The 21,942-nt window shown below is 39.7% G+C and overlaps 1 protein-coding gene across 10 annotated transcripts in view; it reads right to left on the bottom strand.

The window, feature by feature from the left end:
- The window catches only part of ABLIM1 (actin binding LIM protein 1), a 265,485-nt gene that overhangs the window by 10,370 nt on the left and 233,173 nt on the right, over window positions 1–21,942 (bottom strand). For 4 of the 10 annotated variants that reach the window (XM_037804327.1, XM_037804326.1, XM_037804334.1 and 1 more), the window contains 7 exons: window positions 20,078–20,113; window positions 18,318–18,447; window positions 8,644–8,748; window positions 6,821–6,868; window positions 3,818–3,964; window positions 1,551–1,642; window positions 326–431 (listed from right to left, as the gene is read on the bottom strand). In XM_037804327.1, the coding sequence (XP_037660255.1) occupies window positions 326–431; window positions 1,551–1,642; window positions 3,818–3,964; window positions 6,821–6,868; window positions 8,644–8,748; window positions 18,318–18,447; window positions 20,078–20,113 (664 nt within the window). The remainder of the gene's footprint in view (window positions 1–325; window positions 432–1,550; window positions 1,643–3,817; window positions 3,965–6,820; window positions 6,869–8,643; window positions 8,749–18,317; window positions 18,448–20,077; window positions 20,114–21,942) is intronic. The other 6 variants (XM_037804333.1, XM_037804335.1, XM_037804331.1 and 3 more) reach the window with 5 other exon arrangements.

The following is a 21,942-nucleotide window of genomic DNA, read 5'->3' as shown; positions in this document are numbered from 1 at the left end:
CTGTTCTCTGTAAGAATTTCCGTTTTGCTGCTTCCCTCGGAAGATGATTGTTCTGGAAGGTGGACCTAGCCCATGGGGACTGATCCTTCACAGTTCTTAAGATCCTCCAAGGATTTCCCCATTTCCAGGAGGAAGGAAGCACACTCTTAAGGGAGAACCTCATTAGCTAAGTTGACAAGAAGTAGGCTTCCCTGGCTCCCCGTATCATAGACCCCCGCCATGAGTTCCAGTAGAAATGGTCCTGCCTCTCCGGGAACAGTCAAGGCAGGCTCCCTGTAGGAGGTGGCTGGCTCGGGGCTGGGGAAGGAGAGGGTCTGCTGCTTACCTAAGTGGATGGGAGAATCATAGCGACTGGCTGACAGGGATGACCTTTCTCGGCTCTCCTTCTCCATCTCTTCTTTCAGGATCAACTGCCCCAGACCTGAGTTGAGCTATTCACAGGGAAAAGAAAAATGAAAGTGAAGCCTGCAAATAGGTTCATGACTCTGGAGGTGCCTGAACACCTGGGGTCCCCAGAGCTTCACAGTTTCTCAAGAGTTAGGTCAGGTTTTGGACACTGAACCCCCTTAGTCTTTTCAATTTCAATGCTCATTTCCCTAAGCCAGGCTCCATGTCAGAAGAATGTTCTCCCTCCTTTCCCCTCTGCAGGGGACTCAGGAAGTATGTGGGAATGAGAGTAAATATTTGATGTGGGGAGGAGGAATTGGGAATGGTATCCTTTAAAAAGAAATTGTGTTGATTTGTTTTAAAACAAGAAAAAAAAAACAAAACAGCAGTACATGCTCATTGTCCTAGCTTCTGAAAAATACAGAAGGAAAGATTTCTATCCATCCACTATTTTCTATGCATATATTCTATAAAACTGAGATAATGTTACAAACACAACTTTATATCTTTCCCTTATAAGTTTTCCAAAGATGGAAAACATCATTTCAAGGGCCTCATCAGTCCCTCCTTGGTGGGAGAGTTTACAATTTCCCCGATTTCCTCCACCCCAGGCTATAATTTGCTATCCCTCTTTTGGTCTCCTGGGATGCTGTAGGCCTGTGCTATGGGTGGGAGGATATGATGAGGGTGGCAGTGCTTTTTATCCCTTTTCTCCTGGCTCAGAAATACATAGAGGACCCTACAAGTCTCTGGGAAAGACTTGGAGAAACACTCAATCCCATGGGGATTCCTTCAGTAGAGCCTAGATAAGGGAAGGAAGTGTTGCCTTCCTCATCCAATGTGTACACCACCTTGGGTCTACCTGGCCTGTAAGCATCCTTTCAACATATGCACCTGTACTCATATTCCACACACAGTCTTGCTCTCCTCCTTGCAAAAGCCAAAAACGTTGGCCTCTGTCTCAATAATGTCATCCCCTCCAGACCTCACTGAGTATTCTGCATTCTAGTTACTAGATGTCTGTCTTGTCTTGCCTCCCGGACTGCAAGCTCCTTGCGGGCTGAGCACCTCTTGCTCAACCCAGAAGCTTGCACACAACAGTCAAAAATACAGATTGAATGGAACTGGGTTGAAGACAGCAGCAAGGTAGTTTAAGGACAAACCTTCATTAACTGCTCTTCTTGAAGCTGCCGGCGTCTCAGAAGTTCTTCATCGTCTTCCTCTCTGCCACTAGATCTGCGTCTCATATCAGTTCCTAATTCCACAGCAAAAACAACTTCTCACATCAGCCCCATGACAAGGGAACCTTAACGGGCAAGTCTGTCTGTGCTGGCAAAGTCAGCGGTGGTCTTTAGCATTTTAAAATGAACAACACAAGGGAAAAAACCACCCGACACCAATCCAGCACTAGTTGCTGGTTTCTGGAGAGACCAGGCCCAGTTCAACAAGCCAGTTCAATCTGTGATCATGCAAGGAAGCCAGGGATTTTTGTCTCCCAACAATTGGTTTGCTCAATTAGATCTTGGGTTGCTTGTGTGATCAAAAGGGTCTAAGTCATCCCAGGAACCACTCATCAGAGCTCACTGTAATGGATGGGAAGAGCATCTATGAGTATTATTTTGATGTCCCTGAGGTCAGTTTTCGAGAGGAGAGGAATCCAAGAGACAAGGAATCCTTGTCTTCTGTGACAATGTTTAAAATCTTGTAGTATTTGCTTTACTGAATATTTAGACTTGTTATAATGCCATAACTCTGTCTTTTACCTTCAATATGTTCATTAATAAGCACATTTTTAAAGGATGGGTCTCTAATGTCTGCTTTTCCTCAACCTTGGGAAAATGGTCATAAAAGAGTTTTATATTGATAGGTAAATAAAGGTGGTGATAGTACAGCTAAAAAGTTATTTACTTTGGTAAAATACAGCCAATGGTGTATAATTTTTTAGCTTCCTGGAAAAGGGGACACAAGGAGAGAGAGGAGGATTCTGTCTGAATAGTTGGGAGATTAGGATAAAAGTTTTTTCCCCAAGTTGTTTGGATTAATCTTGCTGTGGGAGGAAACAGGAAAGCTTGCTAATCTAATCAAAATAAACTTTAACTAAAAGTCTTTAGTTTTTTTCGTTTTGATTAATTGACCCCAAATTTCCCTCATCTTGAAATCCAAATGAGTTTTAAACTATATAATGATAACAGCTTTACAACAAAATTTTTATTCTCCCTGCCCAAGCCCAAGCCACCCCCCAAACGTTTAACCTGCTTTAACACCCCCACTAAGCCACACGACTGAAAGTGGGAATCTCAAGGGCCCCCAAAACTTCCTCAAGGGCATGACTTGGTGGAGAAAAGCTGACTACTGATTCTTAGTTCTTAAAATCATAAATGTCAATATGAATTTCCTGTCTTTAGACTACACTTATAAAAGTTAATAGACACAAGTTTATAAGAATCAGATATATCCCAAGTTAACATTATTTATAGAATAACTGTGAATAATGACCTGAGGGAGTGGAGTTTCCTTCAACTGTTTCCACTATTTAAATTGCCTCAAAATCTACTTATATTGCCTTTAAAAGTTATTCCAAAAATAACTTGATGAAAAATGACATGAAGAAAATCTGGAAATTTTGGAAAATTGAAGGCCTTTTAGTTTGTCAATGGCAATGTGATCAGAGAGTCTTATCCTTGTAAAGTTGACACACTACAATTTCAGTATTAGCTTATGGGAGCGCTAATGCCTCTTTTTTCAGGCCAAATGATTTTACTATCGACAAAACAGTGAGGACACGGACACAATTCCAAAGCATAAATGTGGTGGTTCAAAGCAAAGAATGAAACAGCTCAAGTGACATTACAGCACAGAATTCATGGAGCCAAGACACAAAATTCATGGGAGTAATGTTTTGAATACCACTACACTATAGTGGCCCCTCTTAATTGCTGAGAATGTGATCTTGAAAGAAGAGTGAAAGTGAGTAAGATTAAGATTGGTGGTTAAGAGAATTGTACCTAAAATTCAGAAATAGTCTAAAACCAATTTAACTGAAAAAGTCACGCTTCTCTCAATGAACTCGCCCTCTAGATCTGATTATAGGAACAATTTTCCTGAGGCTTTATTCAAATGTATTAAAAAGGGTGACTGATTTGTTAAGAACTTTGAGTTCCTGCAAACCATCAGTTCAGGACCAGTTCTGTACCTCAGAAGGCTTAGTTAGAGCAAGGCTCTGGTGGATGCATTTTTTTTTTTTTAAGCAATTGTCTTGCATACAAAATAAAACCATTTTGTTATTTTTTTCTCCACTATTTCTAATCTTGGTCATGATTTTCTTAAAGCTCTTTACCAACAGGACACATTTTCTTGCATATTTTTAAGAATTTCATCTTGAGACCCCCTAGCAATTTGTCATTTTGGGTTAGAGGCGGCAGTTGCATACCTACGGCGGCAAACGAGGAGGGACCGGGCCAGTGGTCCGTCTCAATCTTTGGTATCTCGCTGGGGTCTGGTGCCTGGGCTGCTGGGAACTTGGAAAACTTGATGATGTCTTCTGCAGACTTGCTCTGGGCTGCCAAGGCAGCTGCATCTGGGTGGGAATCAGGGGGAACTTAGCTATGGGTCTGCAAAGCCGTGGTGGTACAACCCCACTTAGATGGTTTTTGTGTTCTCCGGCAAAATTTTCAACTCTAGAAGGCTCTGTTCATCATCATTCAGTGGAACCTAGTGACAACTCAATTCATTTTCCTTACTTCTACATCTGTTCTACATCTGAAAAACCTTGTTCTATAACTCTGCTGTTCAATACTAATTACAGGTGCCTATTTAAATTTAAATTAATTAAAATTAAATGAAATTTAAAATTTAGTTCCTTAGTTGCACTAGCCACATGTCAAGGGCTCAGTAGCCACATGTGATGAAGTGGTTGCTGAACTGGACGTCACAGATACGGAACATTTCCACCATCATGGAAAATTCCACTGGACAATATTCTTCTCAAGCAATTAGAAATTCAAATTAGTACTTTGAAATTAAAGAGCCAAGTTAAGAGCACAATACTGTTACTTGACTGTACTTGTTAATTATTAGAGGGTGGGATGGCTGGCTCTGTGCCTTTAGGCAAGAAGCCACAAATACACTGGTCCAATTCATTTCAATTCTTATGTACTCTATATGTGTCCTTGAGTCCTGGGAGAAATGGAAATGCAAAAATCCATTTTCAGTTTGAAGGGATTTATCACATAGCACTGTGACTTCTGCTTGCCATACCCACTCATTGTTTTGTTCAAGGGTCTGCACAAACAAGAAAGGCATCCAAATTTAAAACAACAAACGCCAAACTCGCAGCAATCACTGGCTGTACTCGGAGGAGGAGTCACTGGCTTGGGCCCCAAATCTAATCACAGAGATGGAGTAAATCAGAGCAGTTTAAATGGCCAGTCCCTGATCCTTGCTAATTTTGCAAACTGCCTTGGGATTTTACTAACATTTCAAAACATATTTACCATGCCTTAAATAAAACTCCCCCACCCCACCCCCAGACTGCCATATTTTTAAAATTTGGAAATAAATTTTTGAATCTTCAGCTCCAACTTTCCCATTTTTTAGTTCCCCCTGGGTCTCAATTTGCTTAAGTGACTTGACCACGGTCACTCACTAATAAGTGCTAAAGTCTGAGTCAGACATGGAGCAGTGTTTCTCCAAATGCTGATCTCAGGTGAAAAAAAATTTCAGCTGGGAAAACACCACATACTCTATCCCCTTCCTAAAGATGGACATAACGTGATAGCATATTAAAGACTGAGAAGCTCTGCGTTAAAAAATAACAACAAAAAACAAGTATGACTTTATTTAAATCTAGTGTCTCCCAAATGCTTAGCATTCAGACATTGTCTATGGTTATAACATCTATTTCTATCACGTGGAACTGTGGTTCTGCAGAGCATCCTTTGGGCAACACTGCTCTGACGGTGCTATTCTTAATTATAACAGACTGAAAGTAAAGACTCAAATTTCACAAAGAGACACCAGTTAATTCCTTCCAAACAATCTAACATTATCCAATCATCTTAAATCTTAATTATTAGATCATTTTCCTCCAGAGTCAGGGCCTATAGATTTTTTTTTTAAAAAAAAAATATGTTGACTTTGTTGTTTTACCTATGAGGGCCTACAGATTTTAGTATATTAAAAGCCTCTAAATTGATAAAAACAAACCCTGGAAACCTTACTCATAAACTTAAAAAAAAAAAAAAAAAAAAGGAGCATGACTTCAAACAGTACTTACGCATTAGAATTGGTGGTCAGTGGTTAAACATTCACATGTTAATGAGTGGGTGGGAAGACATTAAACCAAAAAAACAAACAAAAACAATGTTAACAAACTTAAAAAAGCAAGCACATGGTGTAAAAACCTTAAAATAAAAGAGAAAAGAAATCGAAAGACAATTCTAGAACAATATGTACTTTCTCCTTTTCTTCCTATAATTTTGGCCTAAATTTTTTTCCTTGAATATCTTAAACTTTATTTTTATATCATACGAATCTTTTAGGACACCTTAATGTCAACTGGGTTCTAAAGGCAGCCTTCAAATTTCCAGGCACAATTTGTGCATACTTTCATAAAATCACCTGAACACCAGTCCTGGCTTTCTATCCATTCACAAAGATTTACGGCAGACTGAGCACTGAGAGATCTAATGATGGTGGAGGAAAATGTGACTTACATAAAGTAATGTGATTTCCTGGGTTTAAAAATTCTATATTCCCAGAGAAAGAAAGTACAATTAATTATACATCAACTTCAGTGATGCTAAGTTGGCAGGAATCTCAGACATGAACTGGTCTAACTTATCAGTTTTTATGATGAGAACATTGAAGCACAAAGAGATGATGTGAATGACATCATGGAGCCACTCAGGTACAGAGCTGGGCCCAGAGCCAGGACCCCTGTCTCAGCTTGTCCTCCCACTCCACTACAGGGCACAGGCATCTGTACACCCCATAAGGAAGCCAAGTCAATGTAGGATTGGTCAGATTAGTTGTCCTACATGGCTGACTTTGACCAGTTTTAATTAGGCAAACTAACTGCAACCTCCTCAAAATTATTATAGAGGTCAGTTAAATTCTCTTATGGCAAAGAAAGGCTTGTTAGGACGTGAGCTGTTGAGTGACCAGTACTTCCCCTTCTCTGTGAAGGGAATGATACATGGTTTCATGGACTCAGAAAAAGGCTAGAAGCTATCCAACCAAGCTAAGTGTTCTCCATCCAGAAAAATCAATTTCACAATATGCGCATCTTAGGAGACCATAAAGGCATGGCACGCAGGTTGCCCCAGTTTGATTCTCAAAAGAAGCAGCAAATAAGCCTTTCAGAGGACAGCAGAGAGGAGAAGTTCAGCTGACTCTGTTACTTAAAAGCTGCACGGAAGAAAGCGGGTTTTACCATGCTGTTTGTAGATGGGTGGTTTTCGGTAAATGTTGATCCCTTGATCTGTGGAAATGAAAAGCAAAGGTGTGTGATTATGGGAACCAGTTCAGCGATGGGAAAAACAGATTAACCAAGGGTAAACCAAACTGAAGACTCTTGAGCAAAAATAACCCAGAAGGTTAACTTCTGTATTACAAAGATTGTGTTTATTAGAGGAAAAAATTACAGAAATGAGTGAATTACTACAGACAAGTGGTATGGAATCTTTTGTAATACATTGTAAGATAAACAGATTTCAAACACATACTTTATTAAAAGTGGAATTAAAAACAGGAAGAAATGTAAGCAGCGAGGTAGTCTAATGGTGAGGAAGACATAACCAGTTTGGGGATACAGCCCCAAATTGCTACTGTCTAGAAATTGAGCTCCCAGTAGATACCAGTGGCTCAATTTACTTTTCAACTAATGAGTGGAACAATGGAAAGCAATGTGGTAAAATTAAGAGTATTTTTTAAAACACTGAAACACTTTTTATGTGCATAGCTAGTCCAAAGTGCTGATAGGATGCTCAACAAATCCTAACTTGTGTAGGCCAAATTAAGACAAAAAGAAAGAAAGAAAAAGAAAGAGATGCCAAATCCTATTATTATAGTCACACAGGACTCCATTAGATTATGCCACCACTTCACTTCAACTGCAAATACTTAGGAAATTTCAAAAGGTTTATTTCCCCAGAATCCTGGGAACTATGTCTCGGTGGGGCATTCTTGGTGTAAAAAAAAAAAAAAAAAAAAAAAAATCACAAATGTAGAACACTGTTCAATGTTCAATGACTCTTCAAAAAAAAAAAGGCAGTCCCAAACCAGGGCAATATTATATAACTTATCATGGTCTGAATCTCATTGAACTTTCCTCAGTTTAATCAGGTTAAGTTTAGAATGTAAAAGAAAAAAACAATTACAGTTTCCAAATATGTATACTGACCTTAACATAATGGGTAATTTATTAAACTACTTTTAGTAGCTAAAACAAGCAAAACAATGCACTTATGATGGAAAAATAATATCGTGGCCTCTGTGATGGCCAGTTCTTCCCTTACAAATTGAGCTGGCTCTAAACATTGAGCTACTGATGGGTTCTGATTTTTCCAGGTCCTGATGGTAAATTACTATTTGTACAGTGATTGTACAGTGATGGTAAATTACTACTAGAGCAAAGCTGCAGCACCAAGCCTAAATTGCAAGATATGTTTGTATGCTAAGGAGGTGGTTAGTTAGGTATACACTGCAGAAAGATCACCAAATTTATCCAATTTAACCCCTCTCTGAAAAGAAAAGCCCATAGAAACAATCTCCACATTGGAGACAAGAAGGATATATAAAAGTACTCTCAGGAGACACTGTGGTTCACTCTTCAGGACGAGAATATAATTAGATTGTCATTGTAATAAACAGTTAATGACACCAAACCACAGAGCAATCTCTTAGAAAGCACTGATCCACAGGTAAAATTAAAGTTTAGTTAAAAAAAAAAAAACCACAAAAACAACCCAAACCCATTCCTTCACCTCCTGTCTTCTACCACCTCTTCAAAAAATAAAAAAAAAAAATTAAAAATTAAAAAAAAAAAAAAGAGAAAACTTAAACCTTCAATACAATATTGGCATTTCACATACAAAATTCTTTGAAAGGCCCTCTGGGTCAGATCCTGCAATTTAGGGTTTGTCAACTTTGTGCATCACAATTAAAGAGCATGAGAAATGGAGACGAGACAGAGGTTACAGGGCTACATTCTACACTGTGACAGAACACCAAGATACAGACTGTGTCAGCTCCTACCTGGAACATGGAAATGTTTAGGGGCCTGAGCGTAAGTTGGAGTTAAAGGGCGGCTGTCTGGCCGGTAAGGGAGAGGGGAGTTCCGGCCGCTGGACGGCTCATTGCCTCCAATGAGAAGAATGGAGAAAACAAAATGAGAGAAAGGAGAGCAACAAAGAAAACAAAGCAAGCATAATAAAAATTCAAAACAATAAACTGGAAGGAGGTACTTTGGGAAGGAGAAACAAAAGAAACAAAAATCAATTTATCAACATGGCTGGCAAAAATATGTTATCAGGCTTAGTTTTCCAAAAGAGAAATCTGAGTTCAAGGGGAACTAGGTTAAAAGCAGCTAGCAGTAAGATGCGTCATTCCAATGGCATGCGGTTGAAGGCTGTGAGCTAGCAGCAAACTGATTAGATGGAAAGTATAAGAGGGATGGAAAATCACTTGCCAATGATTCAGAATCAGTTGTTAAATGGCTAAATCACAAGCATGTAAAGGGGCTTGTTATGCAAACCCAAAAACAATCACTTCCAGGCATGAGGGCAGTGGCTGGCAGTTGGAATGTCTTCCCTGAACTGAAGGCTGAGTCTGGGAACTCGTGTGTTCACTGAATACTTCCCCTTAGCAAAATGAAATGACTCTGTTGCAATACGTGTTTTTGTTTTTTAGCTTTGAAACACAAAGATACAATCAGACTCCTTTCTGCTAGGTATTTTGAAACTACTTAGACTGCTTTCCACTTCGCTCTTCCAAGATGAGGCTCCACTCAGTCTAATAATTCAATCAACAAAACATTTACTGAACACCATCTGTGGTCAGGCACTGAGCTACACTGAGAAGTAGATGAATGAGATACAGTCCCAGTCTCAAGAGGCTCAGAGTCCACCGGAGGAGACATACGTAAGAAAAATAACAATAATGCTATGTAGTTGGTTACTCAGAAGTATATGTAAAATGCTGGGAGACTCAGATGAAGAAGCAATTGACTCTTCAGGAAAGCTGCAGAGGGATGTGGGACATGAGTTGGGCGTGGAAGAGTAAGTTCACCAGGCAGGTGGGTCAGTAGACAGGTGGGAAGGCTGGCATTCCATAGAGCTGGAACATCATGAGAAAAGAGCTGTGGAAGGGCCATGGAGTGTGGGAGCAACAGGACTGGCCGCTGTTGCTGGACCACATGATGCTCTTGGAGGAGAGAGAATGGGGAGGGGGACGGAAAGGAGAGCAAGGGCCAGCTTAGCCACTGCCTCTCCCTTCTGACCTGGAGAAATACAGGTGCAATCTGAGGCTTATGCAAAAATGGAAAGAGATCAACTACTGCTCTAAACTGTCCAATGAGCACATATCATGTCCCAAGAATATACCAGGGGCTGTAGAGCTGTTGAATTAGCAATGCTGTCAATTTTATTATTGAGTGGTAAGGGTTCTTTATATTAACTAGATACAAGTTATGTATCAGATACATGATTTGCAAATATTTTCTCCCATTCTGTGGGTTCTCTTTTCACTTTCTTGAGTGTCCTTTGAAGCACAACAGATTTTAGTTTTGATGAGGTCCAATTCATTTATTTAAATAAATCATAGATCTTCAGAAAAATAGAGCACTAGCTAATTTCAAGTCAAAGTTCTATTTCTGGCCAGCAAAGGATGAAAGATGTCAACTGCTAGAGTTTTAAAATAACACATTTAATAGAGCTTTTATATATATATTTAAGTTAACAGAGCATAGATCTGTACCAAATGGATAGTAAGATAGTCCAAATTTGGGTTCTGAATTTGTTACTGGCTCTAATTTAGATTCTCGGCTTTCAGTTACGGTGTGCTAAGACTTTAGTCTCTTCTCCCCAAGAGTCAGTTTAGCATCCAGCACCCAATATGTTAGAATGCTGACTTTCCTTTTCAGGTCATATATCACTACTAAAAAATTATGACGCTTCACCCCAAACTGCTGACCTATGAAAGAGCCAATTAAAAAAAAAAAAAGTTCTCTCATGTTCTATTACACTCCTAAAGAAAAAACTAGCTCATGTCTGGAAAAGTTAGTATAAAAAACACAGGTAGAGACAAGCAGGCGAAGGGAGAATGTGGTTCTCATTTAGAAGGAAATCCTGTTTCAACCTAAACCTTAATCAGAACTAGGTCTCATTCTGGTCAGTACTCAGCACAGTGCCTGGTCAAAAGTAAGTGCATAATAAATGTCTGTGAATGAATTACTGAAACAGATCAACTAAGTAATTCCACAGCTACTCACTGCTCTAATTTAACAAGCACCATGACAGGATGCTTAGGAAACTCAGATGCTAGTATATAGCGATGGCATCTTTTGTAACTTTCCCATAAGAGCTGATCGTTGATGAGCCCATTTTAATTGTTCCACTTCAGAAGCATTCCTTACTCCTATAAATGCTAGAACTTATTCACAAGAGAAATCCATAATTGAAAAACAGGATAATCCTGTGGCCTACTCTCAAAAGAAAATCAAGAGTCTCAACTTCCTTGTTGTATTTCAGCTTGTCTTGGGAGGACTCTCCCTGCGTACCCTGAGCTCTGGCTGCTATTACTTCTGACCCACACTGCCCTAACGCCTTCACCTCCAACCCTACTGCACTTTTAGCGTATCAGGTATCTCTGGGAAACGTCCTCACAGCTTTTGGTTTTAATACCCACTCAGACGAAATGCCACTATATTTGTTTTGATAATTATTAACTGGTGTCAGGAATACAAAGAAATATCTGTATATGTGGGACACAGAGGTATAAGGCTATTAGCGTTTGTCTAGGTATTAAAATCTTTCTATCAATGAGATCCTCTGCTGGAGCGTGGCAGTAGAAGCCTGTCACTTCTCTGATATGATTGAAGACTCTCCAAGACTACAGAGTCGGTGTCTAAATCCTCACTGGGAAGAGTCTGGCTGGATGCTGTAACCCATAGGTGACACTGTTCTTTATTCGATTGTCTTTCGTCAGCAAACATTGACCTTTCCAGTTGCTAGGGAAACACCAGTATGAGTCCTGTGTACATAGACTGAACTCCATATAATCATCTAAAACTTCCCACAACACTTTTTAAAAGGCCAGGTAAAGAGAGACTCTGAAACCCAGACATCTTGGTGACTCTGCACAATCTTTAATAGAGGATTTCTACACATCCCAACAGCTCACTGGGGAATAGGGTCTGTGAACAGATAATGTTGCCAGGTACAAAATCTTAGCTCTTGAAATACCAAAGCTGTTAAAATTTTTTTTGGTACTTTTAAAAGCAAAATAAAAATTCTCAAGTTGAGGTCTCATTCCCTCTTCTAACTTAAACACCCTTCTTTTATAAATGGTAGAATTTTCAACCCTATCCTGGCAGAAAATAACTGATAAGGGTCTTAAAAGGATTTCAGGGGTTAAGTTCTTACTTAGGAAAAGTAATGTACAAGGCATCAGATGACATATCATTTGTGGAAGGTACTGTTATTACTTCTTGGCCCAGAGTAAGACATTATTTAAAAATATTAGTGTATATATCACACTCAGAGCCGCTTTGCTGAGCCATTTTGCTCCTTTAAATTAGTCTTCATATTGGCTACCTGAAGCTGTCAGTGATCTTAACTACTGTGGCAAGAAGCTATCATTCAAATTAATTTCTTGGCCTTCATTCATGGGCTCCTTCCTTGCCAACCTAATAAAAGCCAATATTTTATTCCCTGGGAGATCATTTAATCACAGATACAGAATTCTCACTGTACTTAATGACTTCAAATGCTTCGTCCTCACTTTCCTTCTGTTTGGTACCAGGTGTCTATGTGACCATTTCTATGATAAATGAATAGAAATGGCTGTATATCTGTCTGCAGTGGGAACTTGATGGAGGACTGCTTAGCTTTCTGGACTCTAAGAATTTAAAAACTTTCAAAATATAAGTGAATATCTTGAGGGGACCTTAACATTGCAGCATCTAGAATTTCATGACAGTTACAAGATTGCCAGCTCTTGTTTAAAACTTCAAAAATGGGAGCCATAGTTTCCTTTCGCAAATATCAAATACGTATTTGCATCATAGGAACTCACGTCTATGGCAAAACAGAGAAGATTCCATTCAAAGAGACTTAATATATGTAGCCCAACTGCTCAAAATCTAATTTATACTTCATGGACACAGACTGTAATGTCAAAACAGTATTTCCAAGGGGAAGGAAGAGAAACTCAGCAAACACTGCACAAAACAAAGCCAAAATCAATATGAAAATAGTTTTTCAAATCTCTAGGCATGCACTTGACCAAATGGTCCCAAAATGACATACCAACATAGAATGAGGCTGCAAAGAAGGTCAGAGAACAGAAATAAGAACCTGCCTGAGTGATGGCTCTTACAGAAAATGGGTGGAGAAGCAAATGAAACAGAGAGACAGCCCCGTGATGTGCGTCTCAGCTTTGCACCCAAGCAGGTGCCCTTGGCCCAATGAACCATGGGGGCCTGGGCTGGACATGCATCAGAAATAAGGACCAGGAAGTGGTCTCAGGCAATGGAAGGCTGGGATTGTGGATTGTGGCTGCCACAGAGGTAAAGGCCCCACAGCCGTTTGTGGCATATTCCTGAGATGGACATCCTTCAGTGGGGTCCTCAAGCTCCCCAGTTTTCATTCATTTAAAAATAACTACTCCAGGATAAAAAGAAAATGTTTGAATGAGGGGCCACAGAAAACCCTAGAGACTTTGCCACACTTTAAAGGTATCTTAGATGTGTTTCTCAAACAGCCATAAGTTCCCTCTGTGCTGAAATTTCTGCATGTGGTAATAGCCTTCCATGTAAATAGTTCCAATAAACTAAGATGGAATTCTTTGGAGAACTAGCATCTAGCCATTCAAATATACTGTGCTTTTTGGGCAATGTCTTTCCTATACAAGTTCTCCTTGATTTATTTTGTAGTTTAGCAAAAAGTTCATATGACTTAAAAACCAAGCATGTACTGTTATATACATTATCTTTTGCATTTGCAGTATATAATCTATTTCATATGAATAAACTATCCATATGCTTAGTAAAAAGAAAATGGGAGAGAGTCTATTAGATGTTTTTTAAGTGCGAGTTTATGGGCATGCTAATTCCTCTTGGCCTAATTCTTTTTATAATTTAAGCCTGTGATATTTGACTGGGTTAAAAACTTCAAATTCAGGCTGACAACAAAAAAGTATGCCTAGCCGCATTTTAAATAAAGCACCATTTAGGCACACAGAGATACGGTAATTTTCACAACCATTTGATATTTCTCTTCAAAAGAAAAAAATTATTTTTTGTAACTTAAATGATTTAAAGTAGCTGTTTGTCTGAACCTCAATAAGAATGCACTTTTCTAGTTAAGAGAAGGAAAATAAAAGTTTGCTTTAAAAATTATACTTAAAAAATAAATAAATAAATAAAAATTATACTTCAATATATTTATCCTGAAAGCATATGTGCTTAATATGAACGAGCACTTCTAGGGACTGGTGGCACTTCTGGGTTCTAGTCTAGGCTCTGCCACCTCCTGGATGGGAGCTTTCGGTCAGGTCCCTCCACCAAGGCCTCGGCTTCTTTATTTCCCTCCTCTGCCTGCTTCGTGGAGCTGCTGTGCAGAGTGAATGCAATGGCTTCATCGAAAGTGCTCTAAGAGCACCATGCCAAGAGAGAAACCACGGACATGTCACCTCTCACGGCCCCAGTGACCCAAGAGACAGGTGGCATCCATTTGAGGAAGGTGACACCCAAAAAGTTAATTAAAGAACCCCAGGTCACGCAGCTAGCAAGCAACAGAGATGACACTCGAGCCAGGATTCCAGTATCCACGGCTTTCTGTCTCTCTGAACTGCTGCTCACTGACCCAAGCTATTGCTAGTTACTGATGCTTTGTAACATATTATCTGTATAAACTTTGTGTCATGCCACAGGGTACAAGACATTTTTCTTCCTACATAAAAATATGTCTTCTGAAAGACAAAACATAATAACCAAACATGGAAGTTCACATTGTAATGAATTAAAAATGTATTTTCGCTTGCATATTAGAAACGAATCAACAAAGCAAAAAAAAAAAAAAAAAAAATCTTCATTTGGCCAAGGGCTTCCATATGAAAGTCTCTTTAAAATACACATCTTCAGTTTTTCTTCAATAATTTGTTATGGTTTAATAAACATCTTCTAATATATCATCTTGAAATTTAAACAATAAGTGTTTTTTTCCCAACACTAATTAGCAATGCTAATTTTAAATAATCGGTCAAGAACTTTAGAAAATGCTGCACCTACTGAAAAAGATTGATCTCTATGCTAATGGCAAATGGTGTGTGTCTTTGGTAAGTATGCCAGCAATATTATTTTCACAGCATAAAAAAGCTGAAATAGCAAATGTATTAAATAACTACATACTGATGAGTGCAGCACATCTGTTTTTTAGGACTCAGCTGCTGAAAAATTGAAGTGAGCAGGAAGAAAATAGCTTGGACAGACTGCAACTGAAAGTTCTGTAAAACAGAACATCTGGGCTATTTGACAGAAGTGCCAGTTTTGTGAGCACGGTGGAATCCTTTAGGACTGTGCTTGCCTCCTACTCCCCCTCAGCTTTTTTCATTGGTTAATGAGGTTCCAATCAAGACTAAGGAAAATGTTAGCATCCCTTCTGGGAGTGCACACTTATTTTAAATTCTGGCCTCTTCCTAACCTCTTCAGGGCTCTTGGCTCCCCCAACACATGGGGACCTGCTACAGAAGCACCATGGACACTGAGGAAAACAATGGCAACGCCATAAAGGGAATGGGGCAAAATGTGGGGCAGGATAATTACCAGCCTACAAAGGGACCAGAAAACAGAAGGCAAGTGCCTTTTCACCATCATGTGCAAATCAGAATAGATCAAAATAAGACTGCTCTAAGAGCTGGCTGGCTCAAAGAGAGAAATTTAAGCTACATTTCAAACATTTAACAAATCTGTCCGCTGCCATGGGTCTTCTTATACTGCCCAAACTTGTTAATGTTGTTCAGTGGCTTATCACCATTTAAATGACTTTTGGCTATTTGTTGCTAAACGCTGTTGTGTTTTGCTGAGATATAGCGCATATTAAGACCAGGAAAAAAAAACCAGCCACATATTATATTTTGCTTTTGACACAAACAAAAACAAAATAATAATATATAAGTTTCTTAGTGGTAGATAATAAACATTATCATCTTAAACATACTTCCTGTTTCTTCGTCTAGAGCCCTTAGAGATGACATAGTTCTCCTAAGGAGAGATGCTATGCCAGTTCTAAGACACTGCTGGGTGTATTCGTGACACACGGCGGGCATGCTGAGAGGTGGAAAGCTCGGGACTGGCTCTTGGAGATGCACCTTATTAGCCTGTGCAGGTGCTAATAAATCTCCACCACGCGGGTGCGGCGGGGAGCCTGCCTGCTTACCTTTGACATAGGGGATGAAGTGGTGTCGGAAGGGGGAGTTGGGGCGGGAGTCGCTGTGGGTGGAGCTGAGGCTGCTGGTGCGCAGGTAGGACAACCTCTGCACACCAGGAGACAGCAGCTCTGTGCAGCAAGAAGGCAGGGGCCGGACAGGGGGAGACAGAAGAGAAGAACAGAAATTAACACAGGAGCAGGAAAAGCATCCTTGTTCTGGGGTGGGGGGGGTGTAGAAAAGAACGTTAATCAGGAGTCTGCAAAGGAGGAAGGAAGACAGTTAAGATGCACTCGATAAGGGTTAGGCAAAGTGGGGAGTGTCTGCAAATAGGTTCAGGTTGGGACGGATTCACTCTGAGAGAATAAATGGCTGAGTGAGAAGGAAGGGTCTCCAGGAAGCCCCTGTTAGGTGATGCCGGCGGCCGTCAAGCCAGCACCAGGTTTACCATTTAGGACTCCACGGGAGCTGGTTTTTTGGTTTTGTTTAGTTTTGTTTTGAAACACCTGACAAAACAGAACCCTTTGAAACATACATATAAGAAATGACGATCATTTCAAGAAATTTGAAAAGAAAAGTACTTATATATAAGGGTTAGATTCTCTGTTTAAGTTGTAAACTTCTTCCATTGGAGGCTTAATTTTATTTTGCCTATTAGAAAGAAGACCTGTTTATATTTCCTGGGTAGCAAAGAGGCACTATGATCCGAGAAGTGTGCTGGGGTAGCACTGGGGAACTAGAAACACAGTTTTCTCAGAAGCAGAACGGACCACTACAACTAAACCCAGGCCTGGAGGGTTTGAATCATCATCTGGGATATAGAGTTGGGGGAGTGGTTAATTTGGGGGCTCTTCAGCCATGATTACGCTATCGGAATCTGATCAGCTTCGCTTTGGAAAGGTAGACCTAATTTATAATTAAGTTATAAACTCTTAACATTCAGCATTGCACACATATGTAGTATGTTGGGAAAGGAGTGGAAGAGGAGTGCTCAGAATAGGGAACATTCTAGAGGCTACTGGAATCAGAACCACAATCAGAACAGATGCAAACTTTCCAGGGCTCCATAGGGACATAACCTCTGGGGAAGGAGCCTCCCTGATTCACTGCTGTCCCTTGCTCAGGGGTCTCTGAACCAACCACTTCCCCGTCTCCCCATGTCATCCACTCTGACAAGGCCACAGCTGGAGGCTCAGTGACCTCAGCATAGGCCCAAATGCAGAGAGGATTTCCCATCACCCAGACAGACAGGAGCTTAAATCCAGACCAGCAATAAAATGAATATGATTGTACACTAAAAAAGAAAGACTTCCCTGAAAATTTCACTTAATGTAACTCATCAAATACTGAGTGAATATTTATGAGTCCAGAGAAAACTATTTCTATCGAAAGATCAAATAGTAAGAATTCAATCCTCTACCAGCATTATATCTTTGACTTTAAAGAGAATATTGCAGCCTTTTTACTTTCTGTTCATTCCCTTTAAGTTAGCATATAAATGGGTATCTTCTCATTAGACTATCCAGAAGAAAGAAGCTTAAAATGAAGCCTTCATAGATGCATATAATCACCACCAAGTTTGCTTAGAAAGCCAAAATCTTCCTTTATGAATCTATTTCTCAGGGAATCCTGTGCCAGGATCTCAATTCTACTCCACATATGAGAGCCCAGCTAAGAGCAATAGGAACTAAATTCTGTGCAGATACTGAAGCCCACTACTATTTGATATTCTCTATTATAGTACACTCCCGATTTCTGTGTTTTCCAAGTCTGTTTCAAGATCTTAAGGTTGGAAGGGATCTTAAAAGTTATCTAGTATAACCCTAAAGCCTTCTTCTAGAAGGTATTTATGTAACATTAACAACATTAATATTACTGGATAAGGGCAACATAAATCTGTCAATAGATGGATAAGGCTGAAGTTTCAATGATTGCTTTTTAGGTTTCAAAAAGCACTTCAAAATATTTTCTCTTGAAGATCTTCATTTTAAGTCTCATAGTGATGAGATCTTCAAGTCTAAAACAAAGAATCTTGCTCCTAGTATTTCACTGTCCAAATTTAATTATTTAATAATTCATAATGAAAATAACTAAAAAATGAATTTCAAGAAAAAATATAACACAAAAATATAGTTGGATGTCAGCTTTCTTTTTTTTTTTTCTTCTGGGGGAGGGTGGAAATATTTAGCAGCTAGATTTTTCAATACACTATCGGTGGTGGTGGGGAGATTACAAGGAAATACAGTTTATGATATAGAGTGAATCCCGGAAACAGCTGCCCTTACCAGGCCTGTGAAAGTGCTGGGGAGAGCGCGAGGTGGTGGGCGTGTAGCTGTGGCGGCTGTATGCGGGGGAGCCGATGGAGCCCTGGCTGGTGGACCGGTGGATCAGCCGGTCCCGGCCGTCCTGGTAGCCCTGGAAACGAAGCACGACAGAGCCTGAGCACAAAGTGAACACTCAGGCTACCGGGAAACCAAGCTCCAGAAAATATGCCGAGGAACTAGAATGTCTACCTGTTCTTGCATTATTTTTGTTTGTTTCTTTAGGGCCATGTTTCTCTACTATGTATATAAATGAGCATTCAGTATGTAATGCATTTGTTCAAAACCTGCAGCACTTGCTGACTAGAATTATAAACTCCAATACCAATAGACTTGTGGGAAAAAAGATCATAATTCCAATGGCTGCGTCTATGTTGTGCGTCTCAGTTTTACAATGTGTGCTCACACACGTCATTTTCATCAGGCCTGTGTAACAGTAAGGCAGGTCGGACACACGGCATTACCTCCCTTCTCCACTAAAGTAGAAACCGAGGTTCCAAGGAGGTAACAGACCTGTGCATGGGCAGGTAGTACAGGCAGAGCACGTTCAGATCGTAGCACTGATCTAATGACATTTTAAATGCATTCTCCTGGAGAGTAAGTTGCTTGTGGCCTTAAACCCACTAGTTCTACTTCCCACTTTGGGAAACATATTCCATGGAAATAATTAAAAATGGTATTGAAAAGGAATAATTTATTCAAAGATATTTATAATACCACCATTCATGTAGGCAGAAATTTATATTACATACTCATCAAATTGGGAATAATAAAGCAATTTATGGCACATCAATTCAATAGAATATAATAGCACCATTAATATGTCACCAAACCTAGAAAATAGTATATTAAGCATTAAGTGAACACACATACACACATACAATATAAAATTATTTAAAGAATTGGAAGAGTACAAAGAAAGTTCTATATTTTAGGAATTTATTTTCCTATGACGTTTCTACTAGCACAATAAAACGACTAGTTTTAAAGAATGTATGAATAATAACTAAATCAAAAACCCAGTAACCATGGCTTTGTGAAATTTGGGAGCAAATGGCAAAGAAACCGGTTTAATCTTGGTTGGCTATAACAAGAAATAACAACAAAACAACAAAAGTTCCCCAATGATGTGCTTCAACCTTGCAAGCGGCCAATAGAAGTTAATTCTTCATAATCTTAGTCATAAATTATCAGACTACTAATAATAGAAAAGTAATTCTTCATAGCACTCAGCCATCAGAACACTATGGAGTTTTTACTCTCTCAAATTCGAGATTCCCAAAGATTAGTCCAGGTTTACAAAGAATATCCGGAAAGCTGCTTGGTTTTAAGAATAGGCGACTGGTTTTATATCCAAAGGTGTGGCCTCCAGTGAAAGTGGTTCACCTTCGGTCATTTCAGATCAGTTAATTATGGATGAGGGGAAGAGAGCTCCACATTGTGACAAGTGGCTTCACTCACTGCAAAGACCATTCTCTACCACTTAGAGGTATGGGCTCAGATCCGGTGCAAGGCCATTTTTATTCTCTTGGCTCTGTTTTAAAAAAAGCTTACTGCCATATCTTATAGTCATGTTTTACAGATAAGTATTCCCTATATTCATCACTCTTGCAGATACTTTTTCTGTTCTTTTGTGTTATGTTGCTTTTCAAATATTCTAGTCTAGGAAAATTCTGCACAACTGCCCAATTCTACCTATTACAATTTTCAAAAATGGTACTTACTTCTGCTGATGGAGTTGGAGACAAAGTCCTTGGAGACTAGAAGAATAACAGAGAATTTAAAGTCACAAATTTTAGCAGGTCTTTACAAGTTTTAATTAGAGTTGCCTGTCAGAATCTCCTGGAAACATAATTCAAAATACACATACCAGAATGCCTGTTGCCCTGTTTTCTGATTCAGTAAGTCTGCAGGGGTCTCAGACAGGTATGTTTTGCAAAGTTCCCTAGGAAACTCTGGTGCACATCTCTGTCTAAGATTTATGGCTTTAATAAATATATCATGTTTTAGATGATTTTGCAAGATAAATGGGAACTGTTGCTTCTATATGCAAAAACTATACTCAGTTTACTACGAGTTGCAGTGCCTACTAAAACAAAGGCTTTTGTGACAACAGTTGTTGACTCAATTATAACCATAGCAATCACAGTAAAACAGTTTGATGACCGAAATGAGACAGTGATGACCAGATGTATGTCACCCTGCCTTGGCTGCCTCCCCAACCTCACCACCATTCACCCTCTGGCCTCAGGGCCTCTCCTGCAGTGCTGCTCACTCAGATTCCTCAGGGCTCACTCCCCAGCTCAGTGAGGTCTCTGCCCAAATGTAACGGTCAGGCAGCACCTTCCTTGATATCCCCGCCCATTTAAGATATCAATTCAGTCTCCTGTGCTTTCTCCTTAGTCTGCCTAATTTTTCCTCAAAGCACTTATCACTGCCTAAAATTACGTTCTTATCTGTTGGTTTATCATTGGTCTGCCTCACTGCATTGTAAATGCTCCATGAGGGCAGGGACTTGGTTCATTCACAATTATGTATTCATGGTGATTAGAGCAGCTCCTGGCACATAAATATTTTCTGAAAGAAGGAATGAAATGCTTACAATTAAAATGCAAAGGGTTTTCAAATAGAAACAAAATGTAACCAAAGTATTCCAGAGACTGCTGCCAATGGTGGATTTCCAAGTTTCAGAATTTGCCCTTTCCCCACATTTTCATTTAGCTGCCAGACTCTCTCATGCTCCAGAAGCACTCAAGCCCCATCACCATGTCTCCAGCTACATCCTGTTCTATGTCACCTTAGCTGGGTAAAATGGGCTCCTTGAGGCCAGGGGCCAGGTCTGCCTCTGCTCTGACAGCTGAGCTCTGGATCCACCCTTTCTGAGTGCAGAAATTGCCAAGAAGAACTTCAAGCTTACTCTAAAATGACAATATATGGATTCTCTGAACGAAGTGCTAATAACTAATGGAATAAATAAATGAATTGCTTGTGAAGTTTTCTAAGTTGCAAGACCCAGGTGTTGGGCAAAGCTCACCAATATATGTGAGTTCTGATCCAAGAAGCCACCTTCCAATGGAGAGTCTATGCACAAGAACATACAGTTCATCATTTCAGATTATGACAGTAATGATGTGGAAATAATGGCCAGCATTTCAGTGGAGCACTTGTTATGTGCCAGGTACCGTTCTAATGTAAATGTCTCATTTAGTCCTCACAGAAAACCTATGAGGTAGTAGGTATTACTGTTATCTAGTTTACAGATAAGAAGACTGAGTATGTAATTTTCCCAAAGTCATGTGGTTAGTGAGTGCCAAAGTCTGGTTTCAAACGCAGACATTTTCACGTCAAAGTCTAAGCTCCTGAGTGCTGTGATGTTTTGCTGCCCCAAATGAAACTGGTGGGAGAAACACACACATACACGTGCACACACACATACACACATACACACCCCTACAACTCATTACACCATAACAGAATTCACTGCCCCCTTGCTTGTATGACTTAAACAGTAAGAAATTCTCAGCCACTGGGTCCAAGATCAGCCCCTTTGCACCTTCATTCAGGAAACTCCCTTTGCCCTTTAACCCCT

This window comes from Choloepus didactylus, chromosome 15, assembly GCF_015220235.1.
Source record: "Choloepus didactylus isolate mChoDid1 chromosome 15, mChoDid1.pri, whole genome shotgun sequence".
In the NCBI taxonomy this organism is placed as follows: Eukaryota; Metazoa; Chordata; class Mammalia; order Pilosa; family Megalonychidae; genus Choloepus; species Choloepus didactylus.
This window is presented reverse-complemented; position numbering and strand designations above follow the sequence as displayed.